Genomic DNA, 17,873 nt, shown 5'->3' with positions numbered 1-17,873 from the left:
CGCCACGGTGCGGGCGAACGATTGTGAGGACAGGGCCGCGTCAGGCAACGGACGTGCACAGCACTACCGAGGTAATGCTCGTGACAGCCGTTGGCTGACGGGCGCACATAAAGGGTTAAGGAGAGGCCCTATGATGAAGCCTACACAATAATGAATGAGAGTTGTTGTCCTTGGTAATTCTCTTTTAATCCTCTAGGTACAGATACCATGTGTTCTTCATAATGTAAGGACATATATGGGACCTGAAATTATCCAGCTGTTTCCCATTATAAAAAGAAGCCCTTTACTATTTGAACTTATGTGTGAAGGGAAATAATTGTAACACCTGGCAATAGTGCAATAGGGTGTAATAACATATACCCTGAGAGGTGTTGAGACAAGGGTTATCTTGATTAATGTGAACTGCGAACTGTATATTTTCTGTTCTTCTAAGTTTGTTTCGCAGCAATACTAGTATTAGGGTCCCAAGGATTCTGTTTTGTCTTCAGATATATAAATGTATTGTTTGTATGTATATTTTTTTACGTCTTTGTAAATAAATCTCTATTGTACAAGTGATGAAAAAACACATAGATATATAAAAACTGATGTATAATGACTTACATCAGATTTACAACCCAGTGTGAGTGTGTTCTTGAATTAAGATAATCGGTTGGTTTGAGAATGACTTCTCATTGATGGACTAACTCAGGTTTCCATCATTTATTGAAATAATTATTGCTGTATGCATTCCGCTGCACTGTTTTTGATTTTGCTTGGTTTCCCATTACATTGATTGATTCGGATGCTCCGTCCTTCACCACCCCCTTTTGTTCCCATTACGGGGCATTAAATAAAGAGTCAGAGTTTCTGTCAAAATCAAAATAAGTTTATTGAGATTTAAGGCAAAAAAAAGTCACTCCACCTCAAGTATCTCACAGGCGCATAATAAACTAAAAGTTATAGAACATTACTAAGGAGAGCACAATAGCTTTCTGACTTAGAGTACACAGGAGGGAATAAGACAATATTATTTGCAAATTTACTCCAGTCCTGCCCATTATCTAGTAATAAAACATATTTTACACTTTTTTATTCTTTTCGGTGCACTTCTTTAAGATTCTGTACCTTTGCTTACGTTAAGCTCAGGCCATTGAACTTGAACCACATACCCTACTCTCTAATTGAGCATTCCAACACTTTACAATTTACCATGCTTCCTTTTATCTTTCTGTTGCCTTTTTTTTTATTATGTCATCCTCGTGCATTTACCAATTATTATTAACCCGATGGTGGTGCAGTTTAGTACTTGGTTCCCTTCCTCTAAGGCATACAAAAGGGTATATAACAGTCACAGGATGGGAGAAATGTGGAATCCTATACCATATTTAGCAAATCATCCCTTTCACTATAAGCATTGACTCAGACCATCTATAGATCCTCATTAATCAACAAGCTCATCTAATTCATTGAACCTAGGACAATATGGTGCTGTTTTATGATACTTCATTTTCAATCTCCGTTAAATAAATTTCATTTCATCAGACATTGACTGGGAACCATGGTTTATATGTGAGGAATCCCTTTTAGATGAAGTTCTCATAAAACGCAATTAGTTCCTTCATAGAAGAACAGTTCACAGCCTTGTGTACAATCCCCCATCACTAGTATAAATATACCATCCAATCCATTAGCAGATACTTGACCAGGAGCATAGCTTCAGGTAGGGAGGAGGTGTTTGGGGTGATACACCCCCTAAAACATGTAGGCTGTACTAAACACTTGGGTCAAGTGTTTTCAGTTAGGTATGGTGAAGTGTCTCAATTAATCAAAAAAGGAGAATGGACACTTGTATCTAGTAGACCATTGGCTATCATGGAACACCCTCATAAACACTGGTGGATGTATGCGGTGTATATTTTTCTCCGCCCCACACTCAGCGTTATGGCATAGTCATCGGGTGTCCAATTTTTGTGTTATATGCCAGCCTTATCCAAGGCGACCTCTGGTCTAGATAGCAGTGTCTAGGTATTTGAAAGACACCCCCAGAGGGAGGGTGATGTGCTCAACAAAAGGAAAATGTGATAAGCAAATCATAAATTTAAAAAAACTATTTCTCTCCAACATGGGCAACTTTAATATAAAAGGAGATATGGTGAAGTGTCTGTCAGATTTTACCATGGACCTCTATGTGCTGACATAGACAGAAGCACTCACATACACACACTCTTTCTCTTGTCCCTGCCTAAAAACTTGGTTAGTTTCAAGTATGAAATCTACACTTCTCTCTCTTTCCACTGCCTCTTGAGCCTTCCTCGTGTCCTGCTTCTCATAATGCATCGGAAGTTTACACCCCCAATCTTATTGATCCTGTACTGGACTCACAATATCCATGACCATCTTGGCCTATGGTTTGGTGGGAACCTCATGGAGGAAAGAGGTGTTGTATGAATTACTTTTATCTACAGTCACATCAGATGTTATCCCAACCTTTTGTTTCAACATATTGCCATGGCCACCAATAATGAGACTTCTTATGTTGACCTCATGAGCTAAATCTATAATTTTGCATCTGAGTGAGAAAGGTAATATCTGTTTTTCACACCTGCAGAGTTTCCCTACATAAAGTGCATCCTGAATCTCCAAAACGGATTTGAGATTGATTTTTAAAACATGTTTCTAAGGCCAGCCCTCCATCACATAGCTTTCTACTTTTACTAAAGTTGCTTCTTCACCTAGAAATCTTTCCCACTCTTTTCAGCAATACTTTCATTATATACATATAAATTCATGTCTTCATCCAAGCTACTGTCCTAAGTCTCAACATCTCGGAGAGGTACACATGGTAAACAGATGGCAACTGCATTTCTTACACCAGGTTGATACCCCATAACTACATTCAAACTTCTGTATCAAGTAACTAATTAGCTAAACCATTGATGGTGAATGTACGGTATGGATGGTAAACTACATATATAAGTCCAGATTTTTTAAGGCTTTGTGTCAGGTTTGCATTACTTTTTTTACACAGATCCGATGGCAAACCCTTTTGGGATAATTATATACAAGGCAAATTGGTATTTGCGTTGGTTTGTAAAAAGAAAGATAAAAGAATGCAAACCACTACAAAGCACTGCTGGGAGTTCCTCTGTGTCAAGAAGGGGTCCCATGTGTAATACTTGGGAGTTCCGGTGCTACCAACCATAGTTTGTCATGCAAAGTCCTATCTCCTAACAATCGTAGGTAGGGTTTTGTGCAAAAATGAATGCCACTTGAAAGCAGGCATTAAAAGGAGAAAATGCTGCACTGTACTGCACACATACAAAATAAGAGAAGTTCTAAAGCCAATCTAAGCAAAGTATTTTGTACTGGAAAGCTATCCTTCCAGTACAAAACTCATGCAGACTCTTTTGCACTATGGTACAAAGGTACATGTGTGGTTTTCTGCAGCATCATTTTGAACTGGAGCTAGGGAGAGGGGAGGAGAATGCAATATCTAGGTTGATAAAGGTGCACTCCCCTCTCTCTCTCTCATGCAATTCGGCACAGCAACTGTGGGTGTTGCGCTACATTGCATGGGGTTGGGTAAATCTGGGTCATAATATGTAGCCATGAGCATGATAACTCAGTGCCATTGGTTCTGGCAGGTTGAATTGTACAGTGCTACAAGACGCAGCGAGAATTGATTGAATTGAGCTATAATACCCACGGCTTGGTATGTGGTGAAACTGTTATCAGCACCTCGATCAATAACTGACTTCAGAACGCCATGGATGTTCTTTGTAAGCCCAGAAGAAGCAATACATGAATGTAATAAGTGACAAAATAAGTTTTGGCTTTTGTTTCCTTTTGCTAGTATTGATTTATTCACAATACAGAAGCAAGTACACTCATATTCATGGAACCACTGAAATATTCTTAGACCTGCCCTCCTAAAGGTTTTTACTTTTACTAAAGTCTCTCCATCAGCTAGGCATCTTTCCCACTCAACTTTCAGAATCACATCTTCATCCAGGCTACTCTCCTCAGTAGCAAAAACCTAGAGAGGTAAGCATTATTAACAGTGGCAACTGCATGTATTACAGCAGATATATATTCTATAACAATAACAAAGTTATAAACATCTAACATGTGCCTATTGTAGGAGAGGAACAATCTGACCCTTTAGGGACAAATGCATGGATAAGGAGTTTGTAATCAGTACGGATGGCAAACTGCATACCCCCCAAAAAACACCTGGATTGTCTAATAGCCAGGAATAAGCTGGCGCCTCTCGGTCAAATAGGTGTTTTACGATCTCTTGACTGCCATTGATGCAAAGGCACCTATACATTCTTTACTGCCTACATTTTGTGTTTATATTGCACCTAGTCCTTTTCAACTAGCATCAGTTGTGAGCATTGTATTTCTATGAATGTCAAGCATCCAAAAGTAGGGGCATTCACTTCTCATTCCAATAAACTGCATGCCCTTCTTTTAAAATCACTCTCAGCCGATGAATAGTATCAGGGATGTTTTTCATTAATTAGCAACAGAACTCAACATGGCCTAAAAATGTTGTAAGCTGATCTTTATAAGTGGAACTTGGAGCTACTTTGACTGCCAAGAAAAGGTCATGTGTAGGTCTAATGCCTTCTTGGGTAATCATATTTCCTATGTAGTTAACTGATCTCACAACGAATTTGACATTTATTTTTAACAATGGAATGGTTTGAGCCTTTAAGTGAATTAGGATCTTTTTTTTACTGTGTTCAGTCATAACAAATCCGTAGATTAGAATATTGAATATGTAAGAATTTAATCATGAAAGAATATAACTTTGAGAAGATCTTCCATTAAGCACTATGTGGTGTTTTTTAAGGTGACGGCAACCACAGCCAACCCAAATGGTATTCAGTGAAATCTGTATGCCCCCCGAGTTGTAACAAGTGAGGGGTAAGATGTCTGGGAACGGGGTGGAGCTCAATATGCTGGTATGTACAGACTGAACCATGAATTAATACAAAACAGCCAGCATCACCCCCCATCCTAAGAAGGTCATTATGTTTGGGTATAGGGTGACAATCCAGCAATTAAGTCATGTAAACCCACATAAATACACTTTACCCCACAGTCAGGTTTTTTAGCCACTACTACAGATGCAAGCCATCCGGAGACCACAATGGGTTCTATAACCCCTTATATTGCTATTCGTTCTAATACTTCTTATGAATGTTTCCCCATGAGGCTAGGTGCGGGGCAAACTTTCTGTACAATAGGTTTTGTTTACATCCCAATAAATGTCACCCTTCTTTGGTGATATAAACCTTCCTGTTTGTAGAATACCTTCTAATGGGAACTTGCACAATTATCATACTATCCAATGGGATTGGGTCCTTGTTTTACCCTGCAGGGTCAATCAATAAATCAATCAATAAAACTGTGTTCAATCTAGTTAGATGACATGGATCATAACAGTATACAGGTTTAAAAAGAAGCAGTTTAGACATCATTTTATACAACCAATACAAATTAACAATAAGAGGGAGCCTGTGTGACTCCACCAAAATAGACTTCAGGTAACTCTGGACACAATATTTAATCATACAGTAAATCTTACCCTGGCTTCTTCCATTTAGTTATTAAAAACCTAAAACCCTGCAAGGTCAATCTCTAGTAATTCATGATAAGTGATTCTCCCTGTTGGGCAAAATACTCTTGCCAAATGGGGAAGAAGCATCTCTTCAAACTGACTTGTTTCACTTTATTTCACAACTTAGAGTATTTTTTCATCATTACCATCTGTGTGGAAAAACTACTTTGCTGGCATCATGCTCCAACACCTGCACCATATTTCCTTGGATTTGTGAGGCTTTCCTCTAACATGTGCGTCATGGCCTTTGTTACATGTGCCCACTGTTAACACATCTAAAACATTTTTCCTTGGCATTGTGACTGTCAGCTTTTGATTTGTTTCCTGACACATCTCAAGATGTTGGCAGCTTTGCCTGACCTTTTCTGCCAGAACAGAATATTCAGTGGGAGGCTGCACCTCCATTACACATGATGCTGTGTGTGTTATATATTATAGTATTTCTGTGACATCCCTGAGGTTAGGGTTTTCAACTCAAAGGTTCTCCAGAATTCTGGGTTTGTTTGTGCTTTCTACTAATCATGCATTAGTGTGTCACATAAATTCACACACTCCCAAGTATTAGATACCTGTCTTAACCCTGTAACATATGTAGTAACCTTTTCATTTTCCTTTCAAAGTCCAAAGAATATATGTCTCCCAGGATATACATCTCCAAAATGTTCTTCCAATTTCTTATATGCGAGTTGAAAACGATCTTTCTGGTTTCTCCCTCCACCCTTTTCAGTAGCTTTAGGCAGGATTACATACACTGTATATCCTTCTATGCCTAGACTGTGAAGTCATGTATTGTGTTTCCTAAAGGAATTGAAATTAAATAAGATTGAAAACATATACTCCATTGTTTCCCATGAAGAATGGATTCAACACTATCATTTAAGAAGAGGGCTCTGTGTCATGCGAGTCGCCATTATGAACATAATACAATATTAACATACTCATGTCTATTCCCATTCCAAGCAAAAAACGAATAGGTTCTTAATGAATATTTGCATAAATGTATTTACCTTCGCTTTACTGTCATTTGATTTCTATTTTCATTTAACATTTCTTTCTCTTTTTTATTTATCAATACCATTTTCTGCTGATACGCAGGGTCGTCTATTAATTGCATTGTGATCATATTGAAGTGCTCACATTCCACTGGACACAGGGAGCGACTATGTTATTGTAGGAGGAGACAGGTAGGTCAGTATTGAGAAATGGTCACTTACCCGCCTGATATGAGTTCAACGCCGGGATCACCCAGGTTGATGCTGGGGGCAGCAACACACCGCTCTGCCCTTAGGGTAAATGTCTCTCCATCAGGGAATGTAGTTGAAATACCAATGTAGACTGGTGTGCCCACCCTCAGGGTGTCGTTTTCTAAGACTGGATCATTAAAGGAATTGGACTTGAAGGCGGCCATGGTGGCAGTAATTGATCCAGAGCCATCCTCTGATGGTCCAGTAATGTTGCTGCATATACAAACAAGATGTTTTAGGGTACATAGAAGAGAGGAGGTTAAAATGTACTGATTAATAAACTAAGAATGCTATTTGGTTTCATGTTCAGGAAAGAGGCTTGAGAACACATTTTTTTTAGGGAGATTTTGCTGCTGATCTTAACAGAAGGGAATGGGAAGTCATACATCCGAGGAATGAAAGAACTGTGTCATGCTCAAAGGTATTCATGACACATAGGGCTGGATCACAGGACAGTTTTGACTGGCTCTCTCATATGTCCTTGGTGGCAAGGGATTGTTTTGTGCGAAAAGGACTTACCACCATATTATACAAGTAAGTCTTCACCATGAGATGACTTCTGATATTCATAAAAGTCAGGATATCTCTGAGCATGTGCAAGATCCAGGACAACACATAATTCTCCATATTTCCTAGCCCTTTCCATAAAAAGAAACAGCAAGATTTGCTGATTTCATTTTAAACAAATTACATAAATGAAACAAATACCAGTCTATTTGGTTAAGAAAGTCAACTTTAAATATAAAAACATGAAGTGATGTTGCAGTGTAACTGGTACAACAAGCACAGAACACATCTATACCTTTATTCCTCTATACCATTATCCTATCATTAAAATATCTTTTTGGGGATAAAAACATAACCCTAAAAGAAACAAGATAAAAGAAAAGCATAGTACAGCAGCATATTTTTAAGACCGCAGTGAACAAATAAATCTTAAAAACATATTCATCATGATGATAACATGCTACATTATTAAAATTCCTCAACACAGTAAAAGGTCTCATCATGAAAACATGTCAAAACATACAAATATAAAATGAAGAAATAAGAGATGGTGCAATGCGAAATACTGTATAGCTTGAGCAGTCACATTCAATATTCAACATACCAATAATGTAATGTTGATGATAAGACCGTACAATAACCTGAAATACATTTCAGTATCCTGCTAATTAGAACAGCTATCCTCACAACTTAATCGATATTTGCATATATTTTGCTTAGCCAGGTGAGCTGATATAGAGGAAAGTGACTGTAAGAAAATGGATGCAATCTGCACTGTCTCACGCCAGCATACGTTCGAATAGGGAGCGGCAACAGCTTTCTTGATGCTGTATAAAAATTGTAAAAAAACATTACATTAATTGTACTCTTTGGTGAACAATCACCACACTGACATAGTGTAAGCTTATCCGAATATTGACCTGGGGTTGGGACGCAACCAGATAATGCATAGGCTGAAATTTAAAGCGTATTAGAAAATATCAGTCCTATCGGTTTGTGACCTAAGCAAGATATGGTGCTATTCCAGATGGAGGTTGAATTAGTAGATAATTCCTGACAGTCAACTACTGGAATTGCCCGGCTGCCTCTGGCATATTTAAAAAAGCCAAAAAAGTGAGCCTTGACATGTGTGGCTTGCTAGACTGCTCAGCCATGTCAAAACTGTGGCATAGGTTGTTTATGTTAGACAATCAAGAACTATGATGGTCTTTGTTGAATTTAAGGCAATCTAACGGGACCAGTCTATTGAAACTGGCGTCATGCTATGTCCATATGGACAGCCAGAGAAGCAATTGTTGCCGGCAAATGTAATCGGTAATATAGCCTATCCCCTATTCAGTGTGGAAAACATAGGCTGAGATAATTCAAAACAAATAAGTGTCTCACAAATCCATTTTACAATACCTGCAAGACAGGGTATTCCTGCCTCCCCCAAGGTCTGGCACTGTAAATTGCAATGGGGGGACTTTTAGCTGTGTGCACTGCCATCAATTTATTTAGCAGTTTGATCCCCAACTTGGAGGCAAAGCCAAATATGGTCTTAATACTCCTTGTAAGCTCAGTGCTCCTAATCTGTCTCTGTGCTTTCCAATTACATGCATCATCAAATAAAACTCCCAAATGGAAAAATTTGCTCACTAGTTGCTCTTGGATCTCTGATTTCTAGGGTCTAAGCAATGGGACACCTTTAGGAACTACAACATATAAGGTAGCTTCCGGTGGTAGATGGAGTGTGAAAGGCTATCCAATGGTTGGTGAGGAATGTTTATTACACAATGAGATACCCATGGGCCTTGCAGGAATAGCAGTTGGAACAAAACCGGGGTTTGCAAGAGAAAGGTTACTAAGTGTGACTACAGGTCTAATAGACGGAACAGAAGTTAAGTGGTCCCTTCTAGAGGCAAGGTGGAGCCTCCTTGTGAGACTGCGACACACGCATTAAAGCACGAAATACTATCTTCAAAAGCGCCCAGACGATCAACTATCAGGTCCATAAATTTCAATAATAATCCCTCCATACTATGCAATTTCTCATGAATTGGCATCTAAGCCGCATTCTTCACCATTCCCCACCAAATCGCTTTGGAGGTAATACAGTTTTATTCCAAGTTACTTTCCCCGCCACCTGCAGAGTGCACACAGAGTCATTTTTGTTTTTGGTCGGTGGGGGAGGGGGTAAAAAGAGTGAGACAGAACTCAGGTTTGTAGCCTCTTCTCTTTCCATGGAAAGTGGTGCCTCTGGAACAGATGGATTGGCCCTCCTTCCACCTATTGAGAGACAGCCCGCAGTAGGAAGCAAGGTGAGACAGCAGGATCAAGATTGGCATTATTGCCATAGGCTTTGGGTGGTGCTCTTTTGATAATGTCCAGTCTTTCTTCTACAGAATCTCTTGGTTATTAACCCACATAACAGTAGTTGGAAAGTTAGCAATAGAGCTGGTTAGAGGTTGCTCCTTACCAGTGATGGCATGGATATCTTCTTTACCATGGTGTAGGATATTGGCACAGATTTGTGTCACGTGTCCGAGTGCAAAATCAAGAAGGGCGGCCCGGCCCAGCATCCTTTATGATCTGACAGATGCCGACAGGTCAGCTCTTGGCCCGGGCAGCACCAGCATACCTCTCGTGTTATGGGAGAGAGTAGGTGCTTTTGAGCGCTTCAGCTGTATGAGGGAGGGCCCATCCTCCTTAACCCTCTCACACCAGCTGGGGAGAATACAAGTGTCTGTGGGACCTGAAGTTCCAATGTGAATTTACTGGAAGCAACATACAGAAGTGTTCCCTATCATGACCAGCCGGTGATAGTTTCTGCTTTCTGAGAAAAATCCTGAACACAATCCTGCTTTGCTTTGGGTGTTTTTGGCTACTTACACCAAATGTTTGGACTGATTTTCACTCACTGTATTAGGACGCCCCCTGTACTTCAACACTTATTCTAGGAAAAACATGTTTTTTACCCTGAATTGTCTTGAGCTATTTTCACCTCCCTGTTTTATACCACTACACAGGAAATAAATACCCAGCCTGTGGGGGCAAGATGTTGAAGAATAGCATTCACAATGTCTGTGCGGTGTGTCTTTCTGACTCCTGACTCTCACTCCATTATGGATTGTGGAATTTGATCAAATATGCGCTATCAGAGGCGGAGAGGCTGGAAAGGGTTTAGCCCCATGGCTAAGAAGGGGAAATTGAGCCAAGAATGCAACCTCTTTAGTCTACCTCTACCTCAAGGGAAGAGGCTACCATTCTACCCTCTCTTCTCCTCAGGCCACTTTTGAAGGCCATTGGCAGCAACTCATTACCACTGACACTCCTAATCCTGATCAACGTGTAGGTGGTCAAACTCTAGGCACTTAAGGCTAAACAGAAGATTGACCACAAGGATCATAAGTTCAACGTCAATGTGCACACACACATATCAACATCAAAAGGCTCCAAGTTTTCTTGGCTCAAAGTTAACACACCTTCTGACTTTGAGGGATATTTGCAAACACATGAAGATGATGAACCGAGCGCTGAAACTTTTCAGACACTCACGCCCAGTCACAGATCTGGACTGAATCCATCATCCTTCTTTAGCTCACTTTGCCACCTCAGTTGAGTCCCAGCTAAATGCAAATCAGTCTTGAGCCTGTGCCTCATGGGAACAGTCCAGCCCAAATTGCCAAGCCAGGTCTTCCCGTAACTGGAAATACGCATCCTGGGACTGGTTTCGGGGTAACACCCCTCATCAGCCAGGCAAGCTTGAACCCAGTGGAAAGGTGAGCAGGGGACCCACGTCTGGGCACACCCTGCCAACTTATGGTGAACAAAGCAAACACAAGGAGATGATGGACCGAGTGCTGAAACTTTTCAGACACTTACCCCCAGTCACAGATCTGGGTTGAATTCATCATTGTTCTTTAGCTCACTTTGCCACCACAGTGCAGATCCAGATATATGCAAATCGGTCTTGACCCTGTGCCTCATGGGAACAGTCCAGCCCGAACTGCCAAGCCAGGTCTTCCATTAACTGGAAACAAGCATCCTGGGACCAGTTTTGGGGTAACACACCTCATCCGCCAGGCTAGCTTGAACCCAGTGAAAAGGTGAGCAGGGGACCCACGTCTGGGCATACCCTGCCAACTTATCCTTGAGGGATATTTGGACATTGGATATTTAAACATTAGATATTTTGACATGAGAATCTCTCTCTCTTCTTCTAGAACTGTAGTGTTGCCCATCCAGAAGTCCAGGAAGATATTTATTCCTTTGCTGTTTTCTCTGGCAGAGCCATCGGGCGTGGTGGTAGCCGTCTTGTTGGAGGAATGAAGCTGAACCACATAACCCTGCAGTGGCAGCATCTCCACAGAGTTGATCCATTTCCACAGCCTTCTTTTAAAGCTCTAATGCATGTTGCTTCACCTCAACAGGCTAGTGTAAGGAATGGGTAAGAGAATTATCAAGAGTCCAGAAAGAGTTCTCCATCTGAACCTTCTCATAAGCAATGTGGTTAAGAAGGGAAATAAGGACCAGAATATGTCTCATGTAGTCCAAGAAGATGACGACATGATAGGTCACTGGCAAAGGATGTTGTATCTGCTGCTTGGAATAAAGGCCTTACTACTGCCTCTACTTAAAATAATTATTCAGACCCTAAGGACCTGAACAATTATAGACCCAACTCTCTAATACCAGCCCTCAAAACAACACTGTAAAAACTGGTAAACAGTCAGCTGACTAGATTTGTTGAAGATAAGGGAAATATTCACCAGCCTCAATCTGATCATTGTGCTGGATTTGGCACAGAAGTGATGCTGCTTGAACTCACTGATTTTATTAGAATTAATCTTCATCAGAGGAATAAAAGTGGTGATGATACTGATTGACTAATCATGAGCATTTGATACAGTGTCCCACAAAATACTTCCTACAAGACTAAAAGAGGCCCGGAAATGGCTAAGATCATTCCTGTTGAATAGAGTTCAAGAAATATTTTAAGCTCTTTCAAATCTACGTAAATGGAAATTAGATGTGGAATTCACCAGGGGTCAGTGCTTAACCCAACTTTATTTAACATTTATCTGGCATCCTTGGCACATGTTGTGTAGCCGTGGGATTTAAACATTGCATTTTATGCTAATGAAAGACTATTAGTGCTTGCATTTCATCACCTTTATGATTCTATAGCAGCTAATTTCCAGGGCTGCCTTTCTGAACTAGCCAATTGGATGCGTATAATCTGCCACAAAATAAAAGTAGATAAGTCAGAGATTCTAGCCTTTTGTATTCACACTCCCTTGGATGTAAAAGATCTTTGGTTGGTGATCCTAAGACATCTGCCATCTTGGCAGAGGTGGTGAAAAATCCATGTATATAAATGGATAAGAATTTATCTTTTAAGCCAAAGATATGGACTTTAACAGGAACTTGCTTTGCTTTACTGAAAGCACTCAAGAAGACAATCAAGTTATTGCCTGTTGATCTATGTCAATATTTTTAATCAGTGCCCTCATTACAGCGAAATTGGAATAAGATAATGTGTTGAATTTAGGGGCTTTGGATGATCTGCTTAACAAATTCTAACTGTGCAAAATACAGCTGCTTGGCTTATGTTGAACATTCCTTAAAGCACTCCATTTAGAAAGTCTTAGTGATTACCCTTGAACTTTCAAAAAGGTCCTATCTATTTTAAGAACAGAGTGAAAGTCTACACTCCTCTTTGTGCCCTTAGATCTGTTAACCAGCACTCATTATATATTCGTGGGGTCCATAAAGTTAGATTAGATGGAAGATCCTTTGACGCATGGGTCCCTAGGCTCTGTAATGCTCTGTGTAAGCATCTGTGGGACACAAAACTGAAATCAGCCTTCAGAAAAGGCATTAAGACTTGTCTCTTTAGAGAACCTTAGAGGAATAGTGGTTACCTGAAGAGCTCAGCGGCAGAAAGCTCCCTTCGAGAGCAGCTGTATGCGATTTATACATTTTATTTCATTAATTTATTAATCTTCCCCCAGTATTCATCACCCTCTTTTTCTGGATGGTGGGTGTGGTCTCCATCATCTCCAGACTTTCTTCCCACAAGAATCACTCTAGTCGTTGCCTGTGTTGCCTTTCACAAACTTTACAAAAGGCTTCAAAGCACCTTAATCTTCAGTACTCCACTTCTTTTATTCATTTTGAGACTATCCAAGCAAAGCCACTGGCTCTTCCCATTGTTCCATTAGTCCATAGATTACTTGAACCCAGGATGTAAACCCTCAAAAAACCATCTACTGTCCAGGCAGTGAAGCGGTGTATGAAAAAGAAATTCAGAACTGCATATCCCAGGCTTCTGAATTAGTACCAGATTATTCCGTGGTAGTAGTTGCAACAAATATAAAATTGTATTTAATTCAGAGGGTTCAACATCTCTCAATCCTCTGAAAGGAAGAACAGCAGAGGGGATGCCTTTGGTAAGATTTGACAAACATCTGAGACCATTGCTAAACCATTGCCCTTGGTAAGCAAATATGGCTATACTCTTTAGGATTCTGTGGGTCAAATTATGCAACATCTCCCAAGAAAGAACAGGGAAGACTTCCTGGAGTAACGGAAGGTATGTTGATATGAAAAAATATCATTTGTGTTGCAAGGAACCCTGTAAATCTAGCTATTGTGAATTATTGCCATTTATTATGTCTAAGCCATAGAGTGAAATCTTCATTCCTGATGGCTTCCCAAAAGGTTAATGCTTAGCCTTTGAAGTCTGAGGCTTTGCAGACCCAGAAGTCAAACATTTCCATGAATACAGCTTTGTTCCTTCAGAAAAGACAAGCATAACTTACATACAACTTTCTGGAAAAGACAACTGAAGACAAAGACTTCTTCTACAATAGTTAGTGGTCAACAGCTGCCCGCTGCCTCAGGTCTGGCTCCAATAAAGCAATGGCTCCATCAATCTGCCACCACAAACGAGCACCTTGATTGGAGGTAGTAGATTTAACTGTCATGTGGCATGGCAGCAAATTAGTAAAGACAAATAGGCATTGCATGTTATCTTAAATGGGATCAAAATTAGGTTTTCAATATTTCTGCCTGAGATTTTTTTAAGGAGCTAAAATCCTGTAATGCTGGACCAGCTAATTTTGGAGACCACAACACTCTTTGAAAAAGAAGCAGTAGGTTCAGTCACCTTCTTATCGAGAACAAAAGTCGCAAACATGACTTCCAACCCATTTTGGATTAGAAAAGTGCCAACAAACGGGTGTAAAGGGAAAAGTTCAATATGCCTAACTTGGTCAGATTTTTCCACATGCTCAGTGTGGGGTAGTTGAATATGCAATCTAAATTTGTAAGAAACTTCTTTTTATGAAACCATGTGCAATTTCCAGATTTTTCTTGAGATTCCAACTTAGCAAAAATCACTACCAATACAAAGTCATTCCTTTTGGACTGAAATCAGCTCTAAACTTTGTGATAGTAATACCAGCTTTGCTCCGCAGGAAAGGAGTGTTTACTTTTTCCGTAACTGAATGACTGACAGTGCAAGGCTTCCTCATGTGCTGATATTCTCCAGTATTTATAGCTGAAGGTAGGCATTCTTTACAAGTTGAGTCTTCATGTGAATGTCAAATATTCAATTTTAGTACTAACTCTAACAGGCCTGCAAACTCTGCACTTGGGAGCAAGCTTAGATATGAACCTTTATATTCATCAGAAATGGCTGCAACTCTGAGCAGCTCAATATCCTTTGGTTCAGCAAGAGTCATCTCTTCTGAGTTTGATGGCTGCATGCATGTCTCTTGTCTGAGATGCAAGCTTGCACATGAGAACTCTAAAGGCACGCTTAAAGGTCAGGGAATTGAGAAAACAAGATACAGCTATTGTGTCATGCCTTTTGGCTTTAATGTGGTGGGGAAAGCAAATCCTCTGGCTGGGGTGCTTCCCCTTATCATGGGCTCCTACTTGAGACTGTAATGACAGATGCTTATTTGGAAGTATGGGATGCTCATAGGTATACCCTAACTGACCAAAATGAGCAGTGTTAAGATATCGCATCAATATGAAAGTGGCTGAGATTGGTTCATATTTGAAAGCACAGACATTATTTATCAAGCCAGGTTTTCTTCTTCAGACAAACATGTCAGATATGTATTGCCTGTGCTAGCAAGAGATTATGGAGTGCAGAGTTCTCTCCCTGGAGGATCAGAAGATTTATTGGCTTTTATTGGCTGATTGCAATGCACCTCCCAGGTCTTCCAATGCAAAATCATACAAGCTAAGTTGTCATATAAGGGAATAGCACAAGTGAATTCTAACGTATGAGGTCATACTGGAGCATCCAAAATTAGATTAATCTTCTACAGACGAAAATAAAAACAATGCTCAAATTAGACCACTGGACTTCAAAACCCATAGAGCCCGATTCACAAAGGTAAACTTAGATCTGAAGACTAAGTTTAGACCCAAATTCGAACTTGACTAGTAACAAAGTTAGACGTTTGGACTGAGTTTAGACCAAAAGATTAACAAAGACCAAAAGTCTAACTTTACTACATGCTTGTGGTTTTGATGAGTCGTTCATAATATAATTCCGCTAAGAATGAATCTTTCCTTACTCTGAAAGTTGTTTTGGGTTTCCTGTTTGAATTACTACAATCTTTCCCACAGTGCACTACTCTGGGGAAGTTGGAAGATGGTAGCACCCGTTTGTCCTTCAAGGCTGCTGCTGCCCCAGGGTGTGGTGGGTTTGGAGAAATGAGCAGTCCCCTTCCACTGCATTACACCAAACTGTATTGTGAAACCAGCCCTCCTTCCACTGGGCTGATGAGAAACTGGCTACAGAGAGCCCAAGAAACAGACGGATTCTCTTCTAAATGTCCATCTTTACACTAAAGTACGAAAGAGCAGGCCTCACCCTGATCCCTTTCAGGTTGATGAAGTTCCTGAAACCTCCAAAGTTACCCTGGAATGTGACTTTGTCAAAAATGTCTTAAAGTACATTAAAGGACCAGGAACACTTGAGGTCGAGAGGAAGAAGAAGAAACTGTCATTCTTTACATATCCCTCACCGTGTAAACATTCCCCGACAGAGAGCTCTAGAGTGACGATGTTAACAGATGACAGAATGCAGCAGCATCATCATTCCTGTCAAAGTTTCCGGTCGATGTCAAGATCATGAGGTAGTCATCAAAGGCTTTGGTTACGAAGGGCCTCCAGTCAAATTTGCATCAAAATCAACGCCATAGTGGACTGGACACCACCACAGGTTATATAAATCTTTGGCATTGATGCATTCCAAGATTTATCTTTTCTCTTTGAGGTTGTGAGATCACAGACAGATGCAACAAGTTCAACAGAAAGACCAGAAGCTCCATTGCCAATTGAAATCATCAAAGTATAAACCAGTGCCTGCAAGGCCTATGAGCTCCTTAAGAAAACACTCCCCGGGAAACAGATAATGAAAGCCAGTAAGCTTTTAATTTGCCACACCAATAGCTGATATCTCAACACCTGGAAGAATGGGATTAAATTAGACAAGTGGGTACTAAATATGATGAGTCATGGACTCTCTCTACATTGTAAACTAAACCATCACAAATTAAAACTAACATTGCCTCACCAAATTCCCATTTTGAAGAAGTAAATATTGGTCCTTTTAAAAAAAATATTTTTATTGAGTATTTTTCCCCACTTATACATGTACAGAGCACTTATCTTGTAAATTATATTAAGCAGCAAATAGTACAGTCCAATACGGTGTAATTACCTTCATTACATTCTTAAATAATCATATGTTTTAAATAGCAGGCAGAAAAACCCCCCCAAAAAACAATCAAACAAATAGAAAATATACAACACAGAGGGCATCTGAGTGACATAGCGTTAAGACATCCAATTAACTAGTACTTCCCTCCTTCCATCGAGTAATAGGTTCCCAAATTTGCCTACCCAGCTTTTTACCCTTTCTTGCATATATTGCAGTTTCTAGATTATAAATTGACAACAGTTTAGCTAACCACTGGGAATATGATGGTGGTAAAGGATCTAGCCATGCTGAGGCTATGCACAGTCTCAGGACTGCCATGGCTATAAATATAAAACTTCTACCGTGCATCTGCCTGTCATCATTATTAACTCCTAAAAGTATTATCGATGGAGATAATGCAATCTCAATCCCTAGTAGTATATTTAAAAAGATTTCAATATCCTTTTTAGTTGTTTGCAAGTGGGGGCATGTTGCAAAGACGTGCACTAGATCAGCCTCTAGACTGCCGCATCTGAAACTGTTGATGCCCGATACCCCTCCCCATTGGGCTATTTTTGCAGGCGTATAGTATAAATGATACAAAGTTTTGTAGTGTTGTGCCTGGAGTGACACTGAGCACAATATTTTCCGCCCCATTTCTAATGACTGGAAAAACATTCCCCCCCCTATATCCAAACTACTTGCCCACTTATCTGCCCATTTTTCCATATCGTCCTGTTTTAGTTTTATCAGCTCAGAATAAAATCTCTTAATCGTGGAGTCTGTACCAGTTTGAATAATT

At 40.0% G+C, this 17,873-nt stretch overlaps 1 protein-coding gene across 1 annotated transcript in view; it reads right to left on the bottom strand.

The window, feature by feature from the left end:
• The window catches only part of LOC144827875 (uromodulin-like), a 235,587-nt gene that overhangs the window by 35,626 nt on the left and 182,088 nt on the right, over positions 1-17,873 (bottom strand). Inside the window, exon 6 of the mRNA XM_078686039.1 lies at positions 6,826-7,068. Coding sequence (XP_078542165.1) covers positions 6,826-7,068 — 243 coding nt within the window. The remainder of the gene's footprint in view (positions 1-6,825; positions 7,069-17,873) is intronic.

The sequence above is a fragment of the Lissotriton helveticus genome, chromosome 4_1 (genome assembly GCF_964261635.1).
Source record: "Lissotriton helveticus chromosome 4_1, aLisHel1.1, whole genome shotgun sequence".
Classification (NCBI taxonomy): Eukaryota; Metazoa; Chordata; class Amphibia; order Caudata; family Salamandridae; genus Lissotriton; species Lissotriton helveticus.
Note: the sequence above shows the minus strand (reverse complement) of the source record. Positions and strands in the feature narration are given on the sequence as shown.